Genomic DNA, 17,770 nt, shown 5'->3' with positions numbered 1-17,770 from the left:
GTGTCGACTGTGCCTGGAGGCTTAGGATTCTGCCTCTGAACCAAATGATTGTGACTCTGAGTGTGGGGACTATGGCGGTGCCAAGCAGGACGAAGCCAGGGAGTGGGAGACTGGTGTCGCATCATGGCAAGCTTGCCTCTAGACGGCACTGCACTTCGCTATGGTATCAGAGGTCTTGGTTCCTGCTACTCCATCCTGGCGAGGTACTGCTGTACCATCATGACTATCAGATCCCTAACTGCCTCGAATGTGTTGGGGTGGAGAGTGCGGCTCTCTCACATGGCTCTCCTGTACAGGTGAGTCCAACAGCACCAGATTCAATGGCACCCTCTGTGGGACCGAAGGCAATGGTACCATCTCCAGTGGGGAAGGTGCTGGATGCCCCATCACAGGACGCACCCGGTTATCATGTTTCCCTGCAGCCTTTACTGTAGGCTAGAGTCTTCTCGGTTTTCTTCCTCCTCGAGATACTGGAGAATGGCATCTTCAGTGCTGGGGAATGCCTGTGCCTGGGGTCCTCTGGCGCAGAGATCTTCTTTGGCAATGTAGCCTCTTTCAGAGAGACCAGCACACTCCACACTGAGGTACTGGGTGCCAAGTCCAAGTGGCCCAGTTGGGGGTGGAGAGCTGCCTCCATGAGGAGGTGCTTCAGTCTCACACTCCTGACCTTTTTGGTCCTCGGATGGAAACCCCTGCAGATCTTGCACCGGTTAGCCTGATGGGTTTCCCTTAGGCACTTCAGACAGGATTTGTGGGGATAGCCCTTTGGCATAGGTTTGTCAGGTCCTGCACAGTTTGAATCCTTGAGACTAAGGTATGCCCTGGTCCCGGGTGTAATGGGGTGGGGTGGGGGCAAATAAAACTTACCTAACTACAAACTAAGTTAATTAACTCTACTCTACTATTTACAGGTTCATATCTACCACCAGAAGAATGCTTTCTGACGAGAGAAGGCAAGAAGCTCCAACGACCATCACAGGTGGTAAGAAAGAACGGAAGAGGTGGTGGGTCAGCAAGACCCTATATAAAGCACCAGGGAGGTGCCACTCTAGGAGGTGCCTGCATTGCCCCAATGGGTACCGCTAGGGAAAAAACCTTCCGACAACTGTGCACATGGCGTGCACGCACCTACTTGGAATCAACATTAGCAAGCACTCAAAGAAGAATACATACTATCTATTGTTTGCTTGTTAGGGAACAACCTGCATTTGTCCAGTCAACATACCGTTATATTTATAGTTTGAATTCATTTTGGTGCAGCTTTCAAGTTGGTTAGGTTGAAAAGCAATTCAACAGTCCAAACCAAAACACTACATAATCAAATAATTTATAAGGAAAACACACAACTGGATGGCCAAGGTTTTAGGATTTGGGAGCTAAAGCTCCCACTTATAATGGTTTAAAGAGCTGTGAGCTCATAATATTCTACTCTAGAATATCTTAAGGACTACTGTAGCCAAGCCCACATCATCTAGCCCAGCACAAAACTAAGGCAGTTCAGAAAACAGGAACAAAACTATGCACACTGAGTACAGAAATATTTCAAAATCTATATGGAAGGTCACAACAGAAGGGTAAATAATTAAGGTCGTATCTACTTAGGAAAGTTTTACTAGTTATACCAATATAATTATCCTGGTATAACTCAATGTGTTGATATTCTGAGGAAAAAGAAGCTTTTTATTATTTTAAGCTTAAAATCCCTTTCCAAATGACAGAAACTAAATTGAAAAAGGCCACTCATGCATCCGAATAAAAGTGTCCATGTGGGAGGTTATACTGATATACACTATATCACTTTAAATGCACGCCCTTTGTTACACAAAAAAAACAAAACAAAACTTTCCCATGAAGATCAGGCTTAAGAGATCGTGGCCAATTTACAGTACAAGTTAACTCAGTGGGGCATGCACGTGCACACACACATGCACACACTAAATTTATTTGGGTTTTTGCCTAATTTAGAGCTGTATTTAATCTCTTTACCCCACTCTCTAAGTGCTCACCACAAATATAAAACAAAAATAATCCTTCATAGCCAAAGGTGACATAAAATTAATCAATTCAAGGGGTTAAAACTGTTGTTTTGATACAGACATTTTATTTTGTTACAATTTAAAATCCAGTATCACTCCAAAATGGACTCAATTACTGTATAATTAACAAGACTATATGTATGTGAATATTTACTGACAAAACTGAAAAAACTATTCAGTTAAAAGGAAGTCATCTTATTTATAAACAGTGAAATTCACCCAATTGCAGAAGGCCTATTTAAAGCTTTCCACAGGAAGCGAAGCTGGCCACGTGACAATGATGCAGAACTAATGCCCCCTGCAGGTCACAGAATGGGGGCTCCAAACCAGTTCCCAAAGAGGCATATGGAACAAATCATTAATATGGCCTGTAGGAGGATCTGCAATTATGTAGATCAAGTGGTCTAAACCAGAGTATCTGACTACTATACCAGTTACTAGCCTATAGAATACTGATTATAGTTAAGACTTATATGACTGATTGGCTAAACCATCCAACTGGTTGGAAGAGTCAGCAGACTGGCTCTTTAAGCCCAGCAGCAAGTCAGGGGCTGCTCAAAGCATTTGCCCACAGCTGTGATAGCTCCTGTGCCAGCTTGTTGCAGCCCTGCTCCTGCCTTGACCCCTGCCTTGCCTTTTTCTGGGTAACCCAGTCCTCACTCCTGTTCTAATCACAAGGCCTGACTCCCAGTCTAACCACAGGACACAACCGGTCTCTAACACACAGACACTAGAACCAATTATTTGGGCTTTGTGCAAAGGAGTGAATTTTACTTCAAATACTCTGTCCAAAGTATAGTAGGGGCAGCTTCTTAGCTGGTGTGAACAGGTATAGCTCCATTGAAGTCATTGGGGCTATGCTGACTTAATATCAGTTGAGATACTGATCCAACAAGTCATTTGTCAATTAAGCCATTCAGAATACAGAATTGCTCAGTGAGCAACTGTCTACACATCAATAGTATCCATTAACAAAAAATATATACCCACAGCAGTTTGATGGTATTTAAGAAATACTGTAGAAGCATTATGATGAGATATTACCACATAGTAAGCATATTAACACAACTTTGCCTGATATTCATTATATTCTTGCAAATTCCAATCTAACGCAGCAAAAAGACTACCATCCTGCAACAATGTTCTCTCTTTCTGATATTATCCCTTATATGCTCTTTTAAAAATTTGTCTCTAGTTATTGTCAAAGATGTTTGCTCAACACACTCGCTAGAGCAAGAGGAAAAAAAGTACCCACATTCCATGTTGTATGACATGCTCACCAAAGACAACTCACCAATTCTAGCCTGCATGATGAAGGCTCCTCCTTGAGCCATGTAGTGGCTGTCATGACTCCTGCTTCCACTCGGCCCTCCCGCTAAAAGAATAAAAGATCCAAGCCAGGAAAGCTTTGTAATAAAAATAACCAACACAAGGCAGTATGTGTGTTCTTCAAGTTAAGATGGTCAAACAGGGGAAAGCTTAATTTTTCTATCTTTATCTGGAAGTGCATATGTTCAAGAGTAAAATGGCCACTCACACCAAAGGCCCAAACCAAGTTTCACACTTTAGTTGATGGAAAGACTCAATGACAGTTGTATGAGGCCTCTAATGAGTAAGAAAAATTGACATACTGTACATGTTGAGTGGGTCCTACATACAAAACCAAATTTTACTATTTTTAAAACAATTTTTTCAGACAGTATTTTCATCACTAGAGACTATTTAAAGCATATGCCAAGACAATGTTTTCCTCCTAGTAAACAGATTGGAATCAAAGTATCCCAAAGTGCAAAACATGTATCTTTCCTAAAAAATGGCTAGACAGATTTTGTTTATAAACTTTCTAAAAACATTCACCTTTGGCTGAGACTATGCCTAAAAAGCTTTATCTCCAAAGTTAAATTACTAAGAATGATTGGGATGGGGTTATGGCTTTCCCAGTTTAAAAGAGTTCTTAACATAATGGGCCAACTTCAGAGACAATGCATTCCATATTATAAAATTAGACTCCTTTATCCACACATAAGTGTAAAGAATTTTAACCTTACACAGTCTTCTTACATCTTTTTGTTAAAGTTTTGTTTTATTTTTTGCTACTCTAACCTTCTAGCCCATAGCATGTGAATTATGCCAGCTTAGCCCCTAACAACCTCCTTATATTCCACAAACCAAATTGAGGTGTGATATATAACAGGGTAGAGGTTTACGATAAGAGAGAAAATAAGTTTCAGGGAGTCTTATTTGGTAAAACATACATACTGAGGGCATAAAAAGGTGCATGTTATGCATACTTTATGTCACTCTACATTATCCTCTGAATCTGGCCCAACACACTTTGTTTTAGAAAAACCAAAACACAGGGATTTCAAAATAGAATGCCCCACTCAACCTTTTCAAGGCTGTACTTTTTTAAAATGTATGTATATGATACAAATGTAATAATTCTATGATATGAAAAATGACTATCCACTCCAACTAATACCCATTATACAAAAGGTTAACAAGATCAGAACACTCCCCTCATAGTATAAAAAAAAAAAAAGGTTTTAAATTTGATTGAAAGGACAAATATTTTATCTGATAAATAAAATACAATCTGAGGACAAAAGAATAAATGTGGAAATGTCACAAAATCAGTTGTGGTATTTTTATTAGGAACAAAAATGCATTTTGTTGATTTTGTTGCATTTTGGAAAGTTTTAATAAGAACACATTTTCCACATTTTTGTTTATTTAGAGGAATTATTTTGGTGCGCCTGAAAGTGAGAAACTAACAGCCCTGGATAGATTAAGGCACAGTGTAGACGTTTGTTGTTTCAAGTTTCACCATACGGCTTTGCAAGGCACTTCTATTCATATTTATGGTAAAATGCTTCAAGAGGAAAAAATATATAAAGTTAGTATCCACAAGTCAGAAGGAAAGCTTCACACCTCTAGGATGTCTTTTGTAAGGCAGGACCCATGGATCTGAAGCTTGAAGAGATTATGGATCCCAAAAAGTTCTCCTTGATGTTCCCTTGATCCTTGCACTGCCTCAAAATATCGCTTGGCATTTTCACTTCCAACTACCACGCAGTGAAGTTGCTAAAACAGAATAATGCAAGAGATTTCAGAAGTGTTTGCTCCAATCACACATCAGAATTTCCTGGCTTTCACAGTATATACATAGCTTTAGTTAGAGCAGACAGAAAATCCTAAGGGAGGATATTTTGTTATAATTTCCCTGGCAGATGTTGCCATCATGGTATAATATTAACCTGACTAGTTTTACTGAATAGGAAAGCAAAAAAAATGTTCTTAAGCCTCCTACTTCATTGTTCTATACCTAATATAGGAAACTTGCTAACTTACTCTTGAGTATCAGTACCTCGCTGCATAGTAACCGTTTACAAATAATTTTAAAAAATATATATTTAAAATATTGTTATTCGGCCTTTACGGTGCACCAAAGAGTGTAAAAGAATATGGTCACTGAATCACCAATGTTGATCTGGGAAAATTTAAATTCTGATCCCCTCTGATTATGTGGAGTGTACAAATGTTTAATAAGGGCCACCACTATAATGGAAAAAGTTAATTAAATAGTGCATCAGATAAACCTGCCTGATTTCACGAATGTTTAAATTTTAGCTGTGCTTCAAAAGTGACATCAAGCGTTCAGTACTAATGTAACTGACACCCTTTGACATGAACAGCAGGAAGAATGCCAATATGATGGCTTTTACCAGAGCTTTAACATTTTTCTGTAGCTCTGTCCCTAGGATGTTGGTAGCCTTGAAAGGCTACTTAATACTGATTCTAGTATTGTGCAGCTGCTTTCAAGGGAGAAGCATCCCTTTGAAATATGCAAGTCAACAGTCACAAAAGCAAACTATAGCTGGATAGAGCCTTAACTTTGCTACCTGCAATGTACATTTTTCTTTACAACATAGTAGCAATCATGATCATAGTTAAGGTTGTGCTACAGATTTCAGATTAATTAGTTTATACTGTTTACTTAATTTTATACTTTTGTTCTACTTGTTTATGTTGGTTGTACACTGTTTTTTCCCCAACTGTTCCACTAATAAAAAGGAATTAAAAAGAAAGAAAAATGCCTAAGTAATTTCAAAATCAATTACATTCCTCATTAACTGATCTTTAGGAATTATAACACAAAGCAGTACAGATAGACTGCTTTTAAATAAATCAATTATTTACATATATTAAAACATTGACTGAATACAGAATAGACAACTCAGTTTATCTGTCTATTTGAGAATGCACTTGCACATTTATACAGAAAGCCGCATGTTCAGGTGCTGTCATGTTTCTGTGTTCTCATAATGGTCACATTAGGTTTTTATATGCTCTTCATCAACACCTGTTGAAAATCTCAGAATACATGAGGGAAATTGTGTGCCCAATTAGGTGCTCAATTGTTAGGGAGGGAAATGCAATTCAAATCAAGATTTAAAAAACAGCCTTGGATTTGGATCTCCAAAGATTTTGTCTGTAGATTTATTCTATGTAAAATATACTTGTCAAATTAGACAAAATACTTTCAGCTAGTTCTGGATAATCAGGTCAAAATTTTGAGCAGGTTACTATTAATGCAGACATAAGATTTGTAGGTTCCTCACAACTACATGCAAAAAGACCTATACATGGGCAGACAAATCAGGTACCTGATTAGTTACCAGTTTACCTGTTCATACAGATACACAGGTGTTTGCAGACCAATGTGTTCACTGATTTTGAGGGTGCATTAATGAAGACCTGATGAAAATCTGTGCCTTAGATTTGCAAGTCACTGATCATTCTTATACTTAAAGACAGAGGTTCAAACTTATTGTATATGCATACAGCTTTATGCACACGAGCTCAGCTACATAAATAGGTGCCTGACTGGCCAGATGTATGTAAACAATCTGACCCCTTAATACATTTTTTTGCATGCATATACTAGTAACATGCATATGTATATACACAATTTCATGCACAGAACTGTGCAAGTCTTTCCCTAAACATTCCTGCCAAAATTAATATCATAATGCTTTGTGAGAACTTTACAAAGATAGAAAGAATGCCTTGCACTGTACTAACATCTTTGTAAAATTATCTAAAAATATTGTACATAAATGGCACAATTTTCTTCATGATACTTTTAATAAAGGTTTACTAAACATGCATTTAATTAAGATGAATTAGGATAATTACGGAAATGGAGAAAGGACTACATGATGTTTAACAACATGTTTACTGATGTTTAAAAGGCTGTCAGAGTTGATAGGCTTAAAAATTGACCTATTCTGACAGAGTTCTCCCCTGGAAGGTCCTAGTTTGCAGATCTTTCCATCTGTTTATTTTTCAAATTTATCACTGCCGCTAGTCAGAAGAAAACCACTATACACAATAAAACAAAGTGATACTGTGAAAGTAAGTCAACAAAGTAGTATATGCACATACTGATATTAAAAGGGAATATATACGTTTTTCAGAAAGTTGTGTACACTTGACGAAAAAAACATAAGACTTTCCAGAATCAAGTACAAAAAGCAGCAGATGTTAGTCCTTAAATAAATGCTAATTAATTATTGATGCTCATAAAACACAGTGATTTCCTTTTTAAAATTAGATTACCGGTGTCTATAGCAGAACTCTGCTAGTTCATTCGCAGTACATTTACCAGAAAAATTTCAATTAACTAAAAGTAAACACTGGGGAAAAAATGAAGTGAGGAACTAGTGATGTTCTGCTGCTGTTATAGGGATGGACACAATCCACACATGTGATTTCATTCTCCAGGCTTTCTATTAGGAAAGTGTCACATGATAGGCACAGCCCCCACTCTTACTCCTGATCATCTCAATAAACTGTCCTGAAACAAGACTAGGACAAGCTGAACTAGGAGAAGGGAAAGCCCTTCCTACGAATTCTCATGATCCTGCCGTGGTCATCAGTCTCCACAGGGAGGGAAAAGGAAGTCTGTGGGTTTCCTCAAAAGCATGATGTCTTCCAGCTATTACTATCAAAGTTAGCATACTGGTGTGGGGCAATTCCCATTACCAACTGTACTCCTGCTGCTTTCTCCCTCAAAATGAGGAGCTGGATGATCATGCAGTTAACAGAAAAGACTGGCTCTCACAAATAAGGCAGTGTTCAGATTAATGGACACTTCCCAAGTCCATTTAACCCAATATTTCCCAAACTTTTGAAAAGCAAGCTCCAGCCTTCAGAAAATGAAAATCAATTATGCCCACCTTCAATCCCACCACGAGTTTAAAATTCTTAAATACTGGTGGGCCTGTAAGAGAAATTAAATTGAAATTTAAAACTTGCTCTTACATTTTTATTTTAAGGAATGACATTCAATATTGGCTGTCACAGTTTTTCATAATAGGTACTTAATCTCCTTTCTCACATGCTTTGAGTGCTGAAATAAGTAACAACATCAGCATTTGAAGTACCATCATTGGCCTGAGTTAGCACCCACTAAAGTAAATGGGGCAGTTCGTCCAGCCAAGTGCATAAAATTACATAATTAGAATTAAGTAAAGGGAACAATTCAAGACATAAATCCAACATAGAGTCAATTTAGCTATAGGCAAGCTTTCACTCATTCAGACAGTCAGCTGAAAATGGTTATTGTCTTACATGCACCTTAACAGTGTGTGAACTTTACCTGTTTGTAAACCTGCCGTAAGTACATCATCTCCTCCACAGTCCCCAAAGATATCAATCTAAACACTTTCACATCTCTGCATTGGCCAATCCTATAGGCTCTGCAAAGACAATGCGATTTTGAAGAATATTAGGTTATTATCCAACATATGAGCTTCTTTGGGGATTAGTAAAATCACAATTCCAATAAAAGGGAAATACTGTAAGCTTAAATAGAACTTCCCTCAAAGACAAATTTAGAAATTAAATGTTTTTACCCAGCTCACATTCTCTCTCTTTAGGGCCCTCTTTTCTCTTCTCCATAAATCTCCATAACTCTGAAACTACCAACAGATTATTTTCAGAAATCTCAGAAGAGATTTACTGAATGTCAAGACATCACAAAAATGTGAACTTCACAAGGGTGGTATCGTGAAGGTGTACTCTTGCAAGAACACACATTTCTGCAACATCCTAACACTTTTCTAGTTGTGGAATGGGAAGGGGACAAAGAGAGATAACTGAAGATATCTCCCTTCCTGGAGATAACTCAAAATAGAAAAATCCTCTCTACACTGTTAAAAATTACAAAATCATGAAGGAGCTTAAAAGCTAAAATATAAAATAGGATGAACAAAATGCTTTTACTCATCAAAACTCATAGTTGCTCTATATATTTTAAAGGCTCGTTGGGTTATCTGAAAGTACTTTCATGAGCTGCATGTGAAATGCTATCCTCTGGTTTAGAATGTCTAAGAGAAAACACTTTGAAAATAAGATTCCTGCACATCACCAGAACAAGATCTCAGCCATTAAACAAAACGCTGAAAAGGGACCTCTCTACATTACAGAGGCTTGAAAATAAGAACACTACTATTTTTCTTCAGGGATTCTATGTTTCTCAATATTATTCTTGAGCTGGATCAGTAACAGTGTATATTTTTTATATTCTCTAGTTTTAAACAGATTAGCAGCCATGGTTCCAGGCTCAGGAAAAATGCCATCTGCCTATATGTTAGTGTTTAAAAAAAAAAAAAAAAAAAAAAAGTTATCATAATCACAGCCTCATACTATGCCTCTCTCTTCCAATAATGTCACAACTTAAAAAGAGGAAATCAAAAAGTTAAGAGTCAGAATTAACAAAGGAGCTGGGGAAATCCTCCCTCACTTTTTAAACAGTATGTAGAATATGTTTAATGTTAAACAAATTATAAATGGGCATTTATAAATCTTGTGTTATGCAGCTAAAACCAGACTACTTAAGAACATCATATTCTCTAGGAAAATTTGCATGAGAAAAGTCAATTTCCAGATAAAAACAAAAAGGAGCACTATGTCTATCTAAGTTTTAATATTGAGACTATACCTGTCAATGGCTTGAAGATCATTGGCTGGATTCCACGTTGGATCAAACAATATGACGACATTGGCTCCAACAAAATTGAGACCCAATCCACCGGCCCTTTAAAAAAAGTGAGTAAGTTCTTAGACTGCAAGAAAAAGAGTTAGGCAGTACCAATTTTTAAACTCAAATGATTTCTAGCTCTAGATCTATGTAACCAAAATTATACTTACTAGCGGTAGGCTCACATTTTTTCTCATTCCAAACATAATTAAACAGGTTTATACCAACACTCGTAGCAATCAGTTACAGCTTTATTACAAAATACAACAATAGCATAATGACCTAACATTATTGTAGCAAATTACATAAATAATACTGTTGACCTAAAATTGCATGCAGACTATATAACCTGTCCAACTACAAACAGTTGCTCTCACCTTGATATGACAGATGTGGTGTCCACCTACCTGCTGCATCCCCTTCATACTCAAAGTGAACAATCTGAGCCAAATCTTCAGATGGTGTAAATCTACATAGCTCCATCAACTTCAGCAGAGCTATGCCAATTTATATCAGCTATGACTCCAGCCATGTGAGACAGGTTTTTATGTAAAGAGAGACTTACTATAGAGTTTGCACCAATTTTGTTTCTTTAAATCACAGGGAGATGGGTTTTGGCAGGACTTGCTACATGACTTATACCAAAACATGGTATAATGTCTCATACCAGCTATTCTTAGTGGATGTACAGCAGTCCTGACAGCACAAACAAGCACTAGAGTGCAGTGGAACGTCTTTTTCGACCAAACTATTGCCAGCACAGAAAAGTAAATGATAAGAGAAAACACCACTCATTTGTGATGCAGTCCTTTTCGAGGATATGGACATTTGTGAGAGTCATTTCAAGAAAGTCCCATTAAACATGTATGTATTGGACTTTTTGGGAACAGTTAGGATCAACAATTATGAACATCTTCCAGAACACTTTAACAGCTCCAAAATGCTGTTCAGATAAAGTCCCCAAATTCAGCAAACCCATTAAGTATATGCTTAACTTTAAGCAGCTGAACAGTTCCCCCCACTGAATCTAAAAGGATTAGTCACTTGCTTAAAGTTAGACATATGCTTAAGTGCTTTACTGGGCTGCGGCCAAAGGGAGTAGTAGTTAAGGGTAGGATGGGTAAACTACAGCCCGCGGGCCACATACGGCCCATCTGAGTTTTTCATCAGGCCTTCCAGCTCAACCAGTGATCCGTGAACTCCATTCAGGTGGTGCACGAAAAGGTTGCAGAACAAACTGTGCAGTGCGGAGGCAGTTGCTCCCCCTCCCAGCCCCACACCTTCCCCCCCATTCCCGGTCTGACCCCTTCCACCCTGCCCTTCTCCCACCATGTGGGCCCAGCAGCGCCTGGACTGGTGCCGCTCCCGAAACATTAATAGCCTGCCATACAATTTCCATACCCAGATGTGGCCCTCAGGCCAAAATGTTTGCCCGTCCTTGAGTTAGGGTGACCAGATAGCAAATGGGAAAAATCAGGACGGGGGGATGGTAATAGTTGTCTATATAAGACAAAGCCCCTAATATCAGGATGTCTGCTCACCCTAGGACTAGTTGCAGGAGTGACTCTTGGAAATCTCTTTAGTACAGGGCTTAGCCACATTCCTCCAAATTCCAGCAAAAAGTTGAAAATTTCTAGAAAGTGTCTGAAAGCAAAATGCTTGAATCCAATGTGTTAATATCTGAAAGACTGTTTTAGATGGGCTTTGATTTCAAACATGGCAGGTGTTTGATTTGGGGTTTTGTTTTTCCAGATCCAGGAAGCACTTCAACACATCCCTGTGTATGATGTGATCAGATGGCTGGTAATCGGTAAGAGTGGATCCAGCAGAAATGCTAAGGGGGCTTCAAGAACATCTCTCTAAAACAGTATCCCTTGCTAGGGATGTAGATGGTAGATATAGAGTTTAAATGATTAGAAGCAGCACCAGTTAATCAAATATCAGGCATACCCCTTTGACTGATGTAACAAATGAGAGTGAGGTAACATATGTATTTTGCGTGGACACAATTCCTAGCTGACAAATGTCTTTTTTATTGGTGAGAGCTATCCCATCCATGAGGTTTATAGTAATATATTATGGTCAATGACGGTTTCTCCAAAGATTTTAGAAACAAGTGGGGGCAAGCCACTACATATTCTCAATGAGACACCCCCAAAAGATGGAAAAAGTTTATCCATTTTTTTAAAAAGGTCTAAGTAGAGATTGGGAGTCACAAGCCCACTACAAAAAATAATGTTCCCCCTTTTGGCATTCACACCTTCTCATCAACTGTTGTGAATGGGTCTCATCCATCCTGACTGAATTAACCTCATTAACTCACCCATTCTTGCATGTGTATATATACCTACCAAACTGAAGTTTCCACTTCATGCATCTGACAAAGTGGGTTTCTACCCATGAAAGCTTATGCCCAAATACATTTGTTAGTCTTTAAGGTGCCACAGGACTCTCGTTTTATTTTAAATAGTTTACCTTGGATTCTCTTAAACTAGTTTAAAGTGATGGGAAAGGATTAAGCTATCCACATTAATTGATTTTCCTGTTTAAAAAAACTTGGTAGGAACTACCGTCTTTTGGACTTAGTGAAATCTTTGTTAATATAAATAAAGTTGTGGCCTTTTCCTTCCAAATGTGGTGTAGTGCTGGGTTAATTCAATTTGGAAAGGGAGAGGATGTGGGAACTTGCCATGGTTAAAGGAAGTTTCCGGAGGATAAGCATTCTCAAAGTTTGAAAAACTGAATAAAAATCTGTGTTTTTTAGAACCCTCCACTGTATTTTGGAATTTTGGTATATTTCTTATGAGAGAGGATGGAATTCAGCTTCTCTTACCAAACATTGCAGTCAGACCAAAATATCAGTCAACATGTTTTTCTAACAAATGTTTTTCAAATAAAAAATCCAAATATTTGAAACCTAAAATATGAAGTACACCTCAATTTTATTAGAGGAAATAACAGACTGAGTATGAGGAGACAAGACCAAACAGGATGTTTAAAAAAGTCTTATACAATTATTAGATATGCTGCAATGTTTCAGGGAACAAGTCCCTATGCCTCTAGAATGTACCTAGAAATCAGTTGGTTCACTGTAAATAAATTATTTAAAATGGGTAATATTCTAAGTGTCATTTAAGCAACTAATGTTTAAATCACACTGAATTGTAAGAGAACTCATAATATTTCAAGAGTTCCTGGTACTGTAGGACGGTATATTGGCTCAGACTAATGGTCTGTTTACTTTTGTATCCTGTGTCTGTGTTCAGTACCACAACCTTCAGAAATTACAAAAAATGCCAGAGGAAAGTTTCTAGGGAGGCAGTTAGTAATTAGTTCTATTCACAGAACTGTCTAATCCTTTGTTGTTTCATAAATACTTTGCCTCAATATCATCTTGTGGCTGAGAGTTCCACAAATGAGATTACATAGTACATAAAAATCCTTTTGTCCTTTTTAAAATCTCTCATCTTTTAATTAGATGCTCCTTTTTACTTATATTATAAGAAAGGACAAATACGGTAGGAGTACCTGACTGACCTAATAATTTTATACACTTCTATTTTGTGTGCTCTTATATGTCTAATATCAAAAATTTAATATGAAGAGAGATTTAAAAGTTTAGAACTATTTACATTTTATATGAATATTCATCTCACTGCCTCTCTGAATTTTTCTTCCCCTCTTGCCACTTTTTTTCTTTTTTGAGAGAGTGACCAGAATTATACACACCATTGAAGGACAAACCAACAATGTATATTATAATCTTTTCATTATTCTTCTCTGTCCCTTTATACAATCTAACATCATTTTTGCTTTGGAACTGCTGGTGCACGCTTTACAGTATTTTCTTGAATTTATGAAGTTAATTTAGAAGTCACCAAGAGGTGAGATTAGTTAAAATTATTCCTTCCAGTGCAGATTACATTGCACTTTATCATATCTCCCATTCATTGCCTAATTTTCTGGCTTTATTTCTGGATTAATACACCGCTCCAATAAAGGGTAGCTCATAGCTCTAAAAGCTATTGTTTCTGTATGCAGACTCAGGAAGACATCATTGCACGGGTTCACATTAAAAATGTTATTTTCATTACCAAAAAGATAAGAACGTTGCATTTTAAATGAAATATTATTCTGAAAAAAAATATTAGAAATATCTACAAAGAAGCCCGATGTCTGTACTGGAGCACATGAATTACCATGCTGTGCGTTTCCTGTTGATCTATTCAAACTTTTCAAGCTTTGTAAGGAAGGGGTGCAGATAGAAGTTGTAACCTTCTTGAGCCATTCCTTTCAGACCTTGTGGCACTTGTAAGCAGCACTGCCAAAACCACTGATATCCAAATCCTTCACTTCTATCCCCTTGGAATTTACAAGCTCTTCGTGGAAACTGATGGAGTAAGCTTCATGTATGAAGGACTCAGAGATAAAAAACCTGCAGATCATGATTGTTACAAGATCGGCTAACCAATCATGTGCGAATTACTAGATGGTCTATCCATTTCACAGCATTGCTTGCTAAGTATGTGAGCTCTAAAATGTAGGACTAAAGATTATCATGTCAGCTTTATTTTAAAAGTTGGAAAACCTAAGAGTCCTGAAAAGAATGATGCAGGAAGTTTTAGTTCAACCAGTTTGGCTGCAAAGATTCTAAATCTTGCAGAAGGCGGCCTTGCAGATGTTCAAAGTAATGGGACATGTTTGTAGAGGTTACAAACTATGTTATGAAAAAACATATAGAATATTGGGAGATATATTAACTATTTTTGGTGTGTTTATATATCAATGTATTTTATACGGCCCTCATTATACTAGCATCAGAGTGCCTCCTATTACTTAAAAAGTGACAACATTCTCTCTTCCTTATCTGTCACCAAGAAGTAGACAGGATTTTTTCTTTTCTTTTAATAAATGGATCTCTGAAAGCATGGAGATTAGAATGGGAAAGCTGGGGTTCAGCACTGGATTTAATAACTGGCTTTGAAGGAGGATTACCAGTTCTTATTTCTTCCAGCATGATACATTGGAAGAGGCCGCCCAATGTCCTAGGGCTTGTCTACACTTACCTCGGAGATTCGGCGGCAGTCGACCGGAGTTACGCAAGCTACGCAAAAAACTTGTGTAACTCCGGTCGACTTCTCTGCTTCTGTTCTGTGCGCTGTCTTCACTGCACTGCGCCGACAGGAACCGCGTTCCCATCGACGCAGCGCTATGCCACTTGAGAAGGTGGTCTTAATACATCAATTTCTGGATCGACTGAGCGGGTCCTCACTGACCGCTCAGTCGATCCAGATAAGTCAATCTGACGGCGGCGACTTTGCCGCTATTAGTGTAGACATAGCCCAAGTGTTGTAATTCCCTCCCCTTAAACTAAGTTATGTCACAAGCGTTACAAGCTCTGACAGCTCTAATATCTGAGTTTGTAATTCCTGCAAATCATAGCACAACGTTTCACAAGATTTACAAGTTGAGCATGTTTGCTGCCAGAACCAGCAATAATTCTAAGCATGATGGACCATATTTATTCCTTTCCAAAGACAGATTCTTCTGCCAGCACAGGCTTAAAGTATAATGAAAGAGAGATTTCTGTCATGGGGCTTTAAAAGTGACAACAGATAAGACATGGGCATATGTGCCATAAACCATACCTCTTTCTTCCATAGAACATACAAGTGAATTACCTTGTAATCCTTAATCTACAGTTTGGTCTCCAAAAATGGATAAGATCTCTAGGAATCATCCATTACTTATAAATTGTCTGACCGGTTTTTGAAAGTCAGAATATCCACAAGATTATGGTCAATATTAGTATCTAAAACAAGTTTGAGAATTAAAGATCAAGTTGTTCCAGAGATATGCTTTTACAAATAAAGTTAAATTTACTAAAAAAGCAATTTTTTGAAAGCCCCATTTCTCAAAACCATCTTATTCAATTAAAGTTTTTGTTTCTAAAAATACTTTCTGGTTAAAGGCTACGCATGAGAAATTTCAAGCAGAATGGATTTACATCAAATGGAATACAAATGTGGAAACTGTCACAGTTTTAACAATGAAGTCATTACTATTGCTTCATAATTCAGTAATTATATAGATTGGTGCTTCTTTTTGAAGTTGTATGTCAATTATGCCACTGGGATAAAATGACAAAGACCAAAGCCACTGTATTGAGAAGTCACCCTTTGCTAAATGCTTTTTTGCAGCCAAAAGAAAGTACAAGTGGATTTGCCAGAAATCAACACTTGGCTCTTTGAAAGATGAAACTTTCAGAACACATATTAGTTGATTGCATAGAGCAGCCAGCCAAAAACTTTGCAAGAAAGTATGGAGAGAAAAGTATGACCCAATTCTGTCAACTTATTATGTGTTTAGAAATAAATAAGACACTGAAAAGTTCCATCAACCAGATGACTGCACAAAAGATCTTGGTTTGCTATGCCTGGAGTCTGATTTAGAGGAGTTCAGAAACCCCTGTAGGGTACAACTAGGACATAGCACCTTCAGATTTCCAAAGAGTTATAAAAGATTCTTTCAGTCTCTTCGATTACTTCATCTCAAGAAAGCAGAAACCCATTCATTTTTGTTGTATAATATGTGTGTTGAACTACACTTTAAGAATTACAGAGAGTAACATTTTGTTTCTCTTTGAAAGATATACTAAGCTGCATATTATCCTGGGGGTGTTTTTTGCTGTTTTACTAAGTGAAATATGAAACATTATATACAGCTCTGCATAGACAGGATCATCATAAATTGAGGTGGCTGGCAGGAAGCAACACCAGAAGGCATGGCCTGCCTTGACACCCTTACCATTCCAGAGGGTAAGGAGGAGAGAGGAAGCCACTAATTAAGAAAGATAATTCAATTAAATGAAAATGGAGTCTATTTCATAACACTGAATTTATGAGATTATGGGGATGACGCTAATCCTAAACTGCCTCTCCACCTCCCTGCCCCTAACATGCACCCTGTGTGGGAAACCATGGGAAGGATGGCAAAAGAGACAGTTACACTGGCTCTACTCCCACTGGAGTCTCCTTATAGCCAGGGAGAAACAGGCTATATCTGCTCCCTTTGCACTACTGGCTGGGTGTAGCAGTCAGCTGAGCTAAAAGATAAAGATTTATGTAACTAAATCAGAAAGCCAAGAATGGGTTGATATACTATTTTCATAATTTTGGCTGAACATTTACATCTCATTAGCCTATTCAAACAGAGTTCACTATTTATGATAAAGTGATGAGAAAATCCCTTTCTAGCATACAGAATGTGTAAGATATAACAGCTTGTTAGAGATAAGTGCTTTAAAGGGACAAGTGTTAATGAATGGGGCTCAAACTGCACACACAAAAGCATGCACAGGGGTAAAATTTTTAACTGATAAAAATATGCTTTTCCATATGGTTCAACTATGCATGCACAAAATAACTAACTCACATGCTATTGCTGGTTTTGCACGCACAACTTAAGAGCCTAACTGAGACAAACTTTCAAAAATGTGCACAGCAGAACAGAAAAATATTCAGTGGTGCACTAGACTGTCAGGAACAATTTGTGGTTTCCCACTGTTTTTGGCTAGCCTGGGATTTAAAAATATCACTCACCAGTTTCTGATCTCAATGATCCCAGAAAGGAAAGGAGAGAAGGAATGTGGGAGAACAAAAATGAAGTGTTATGACCCATTTCTACT

General features: G+C 37.7%; 1 protein-coding gene across 2 annotated transcripts in view; it reads right to left on the bottom strand.

The window, feature by feature from the left end:
- ERCC6L2 (ERCC excision repair 6 like 2) overlaps positions 1 to 17,770 on the bottom strand; it is a 103,085-nt gene that overhangs the window by 46,141 nt on the left and 39,174 nt on the right. For both annotated transcript variants that reach the window (XM_067568599.1, XM_067568600.1), the window contains 4 exons: positions 10,045 to 10,140; positions 8,701 to 8,800; positions 4,968 to 5,120; positions 3,331 to 3,411 (listed from right to left, as the gene is read on the bottom strand). In XM_067568599.1, the coding sequence (XP_067424700.1) occupies positions 3,331 to 3,411; positions 4,968 to 5,120; positions 8,701 to 8,800; positions 10,045 to 10,140 (430 nt within the window). The remainder of the gene's footprint in view (positions 1 to 3,330; positions 3,412 to 4,967; positions 5,121 to 8,700; positions 8,801 to 10,044; positions 10,141 to 17,770) is intronic.

Source organism: Emydura macquarii, unplaced genomic scaffold (genome assembly GCF_026122565.2).
Source record: "Emydura macquarii macquarii isolate MOO-44397 ecotype Brisbane River unplaced genomic scaffold, CSIRO-AGI_Emac_v2 contig_2897, whole genome shotgun sequence".
Classification (NCBI taxonomy): domain Eukaryota; kingdom Metazoa; phylum Chordata; order Testudines; family Chelidae; genus Emydura; species Emydura macquarii.
Note: the sequence above shows the minus strand (reverse complement) of the source record. Positions and strands in the feature narration are given on the sequence as shown.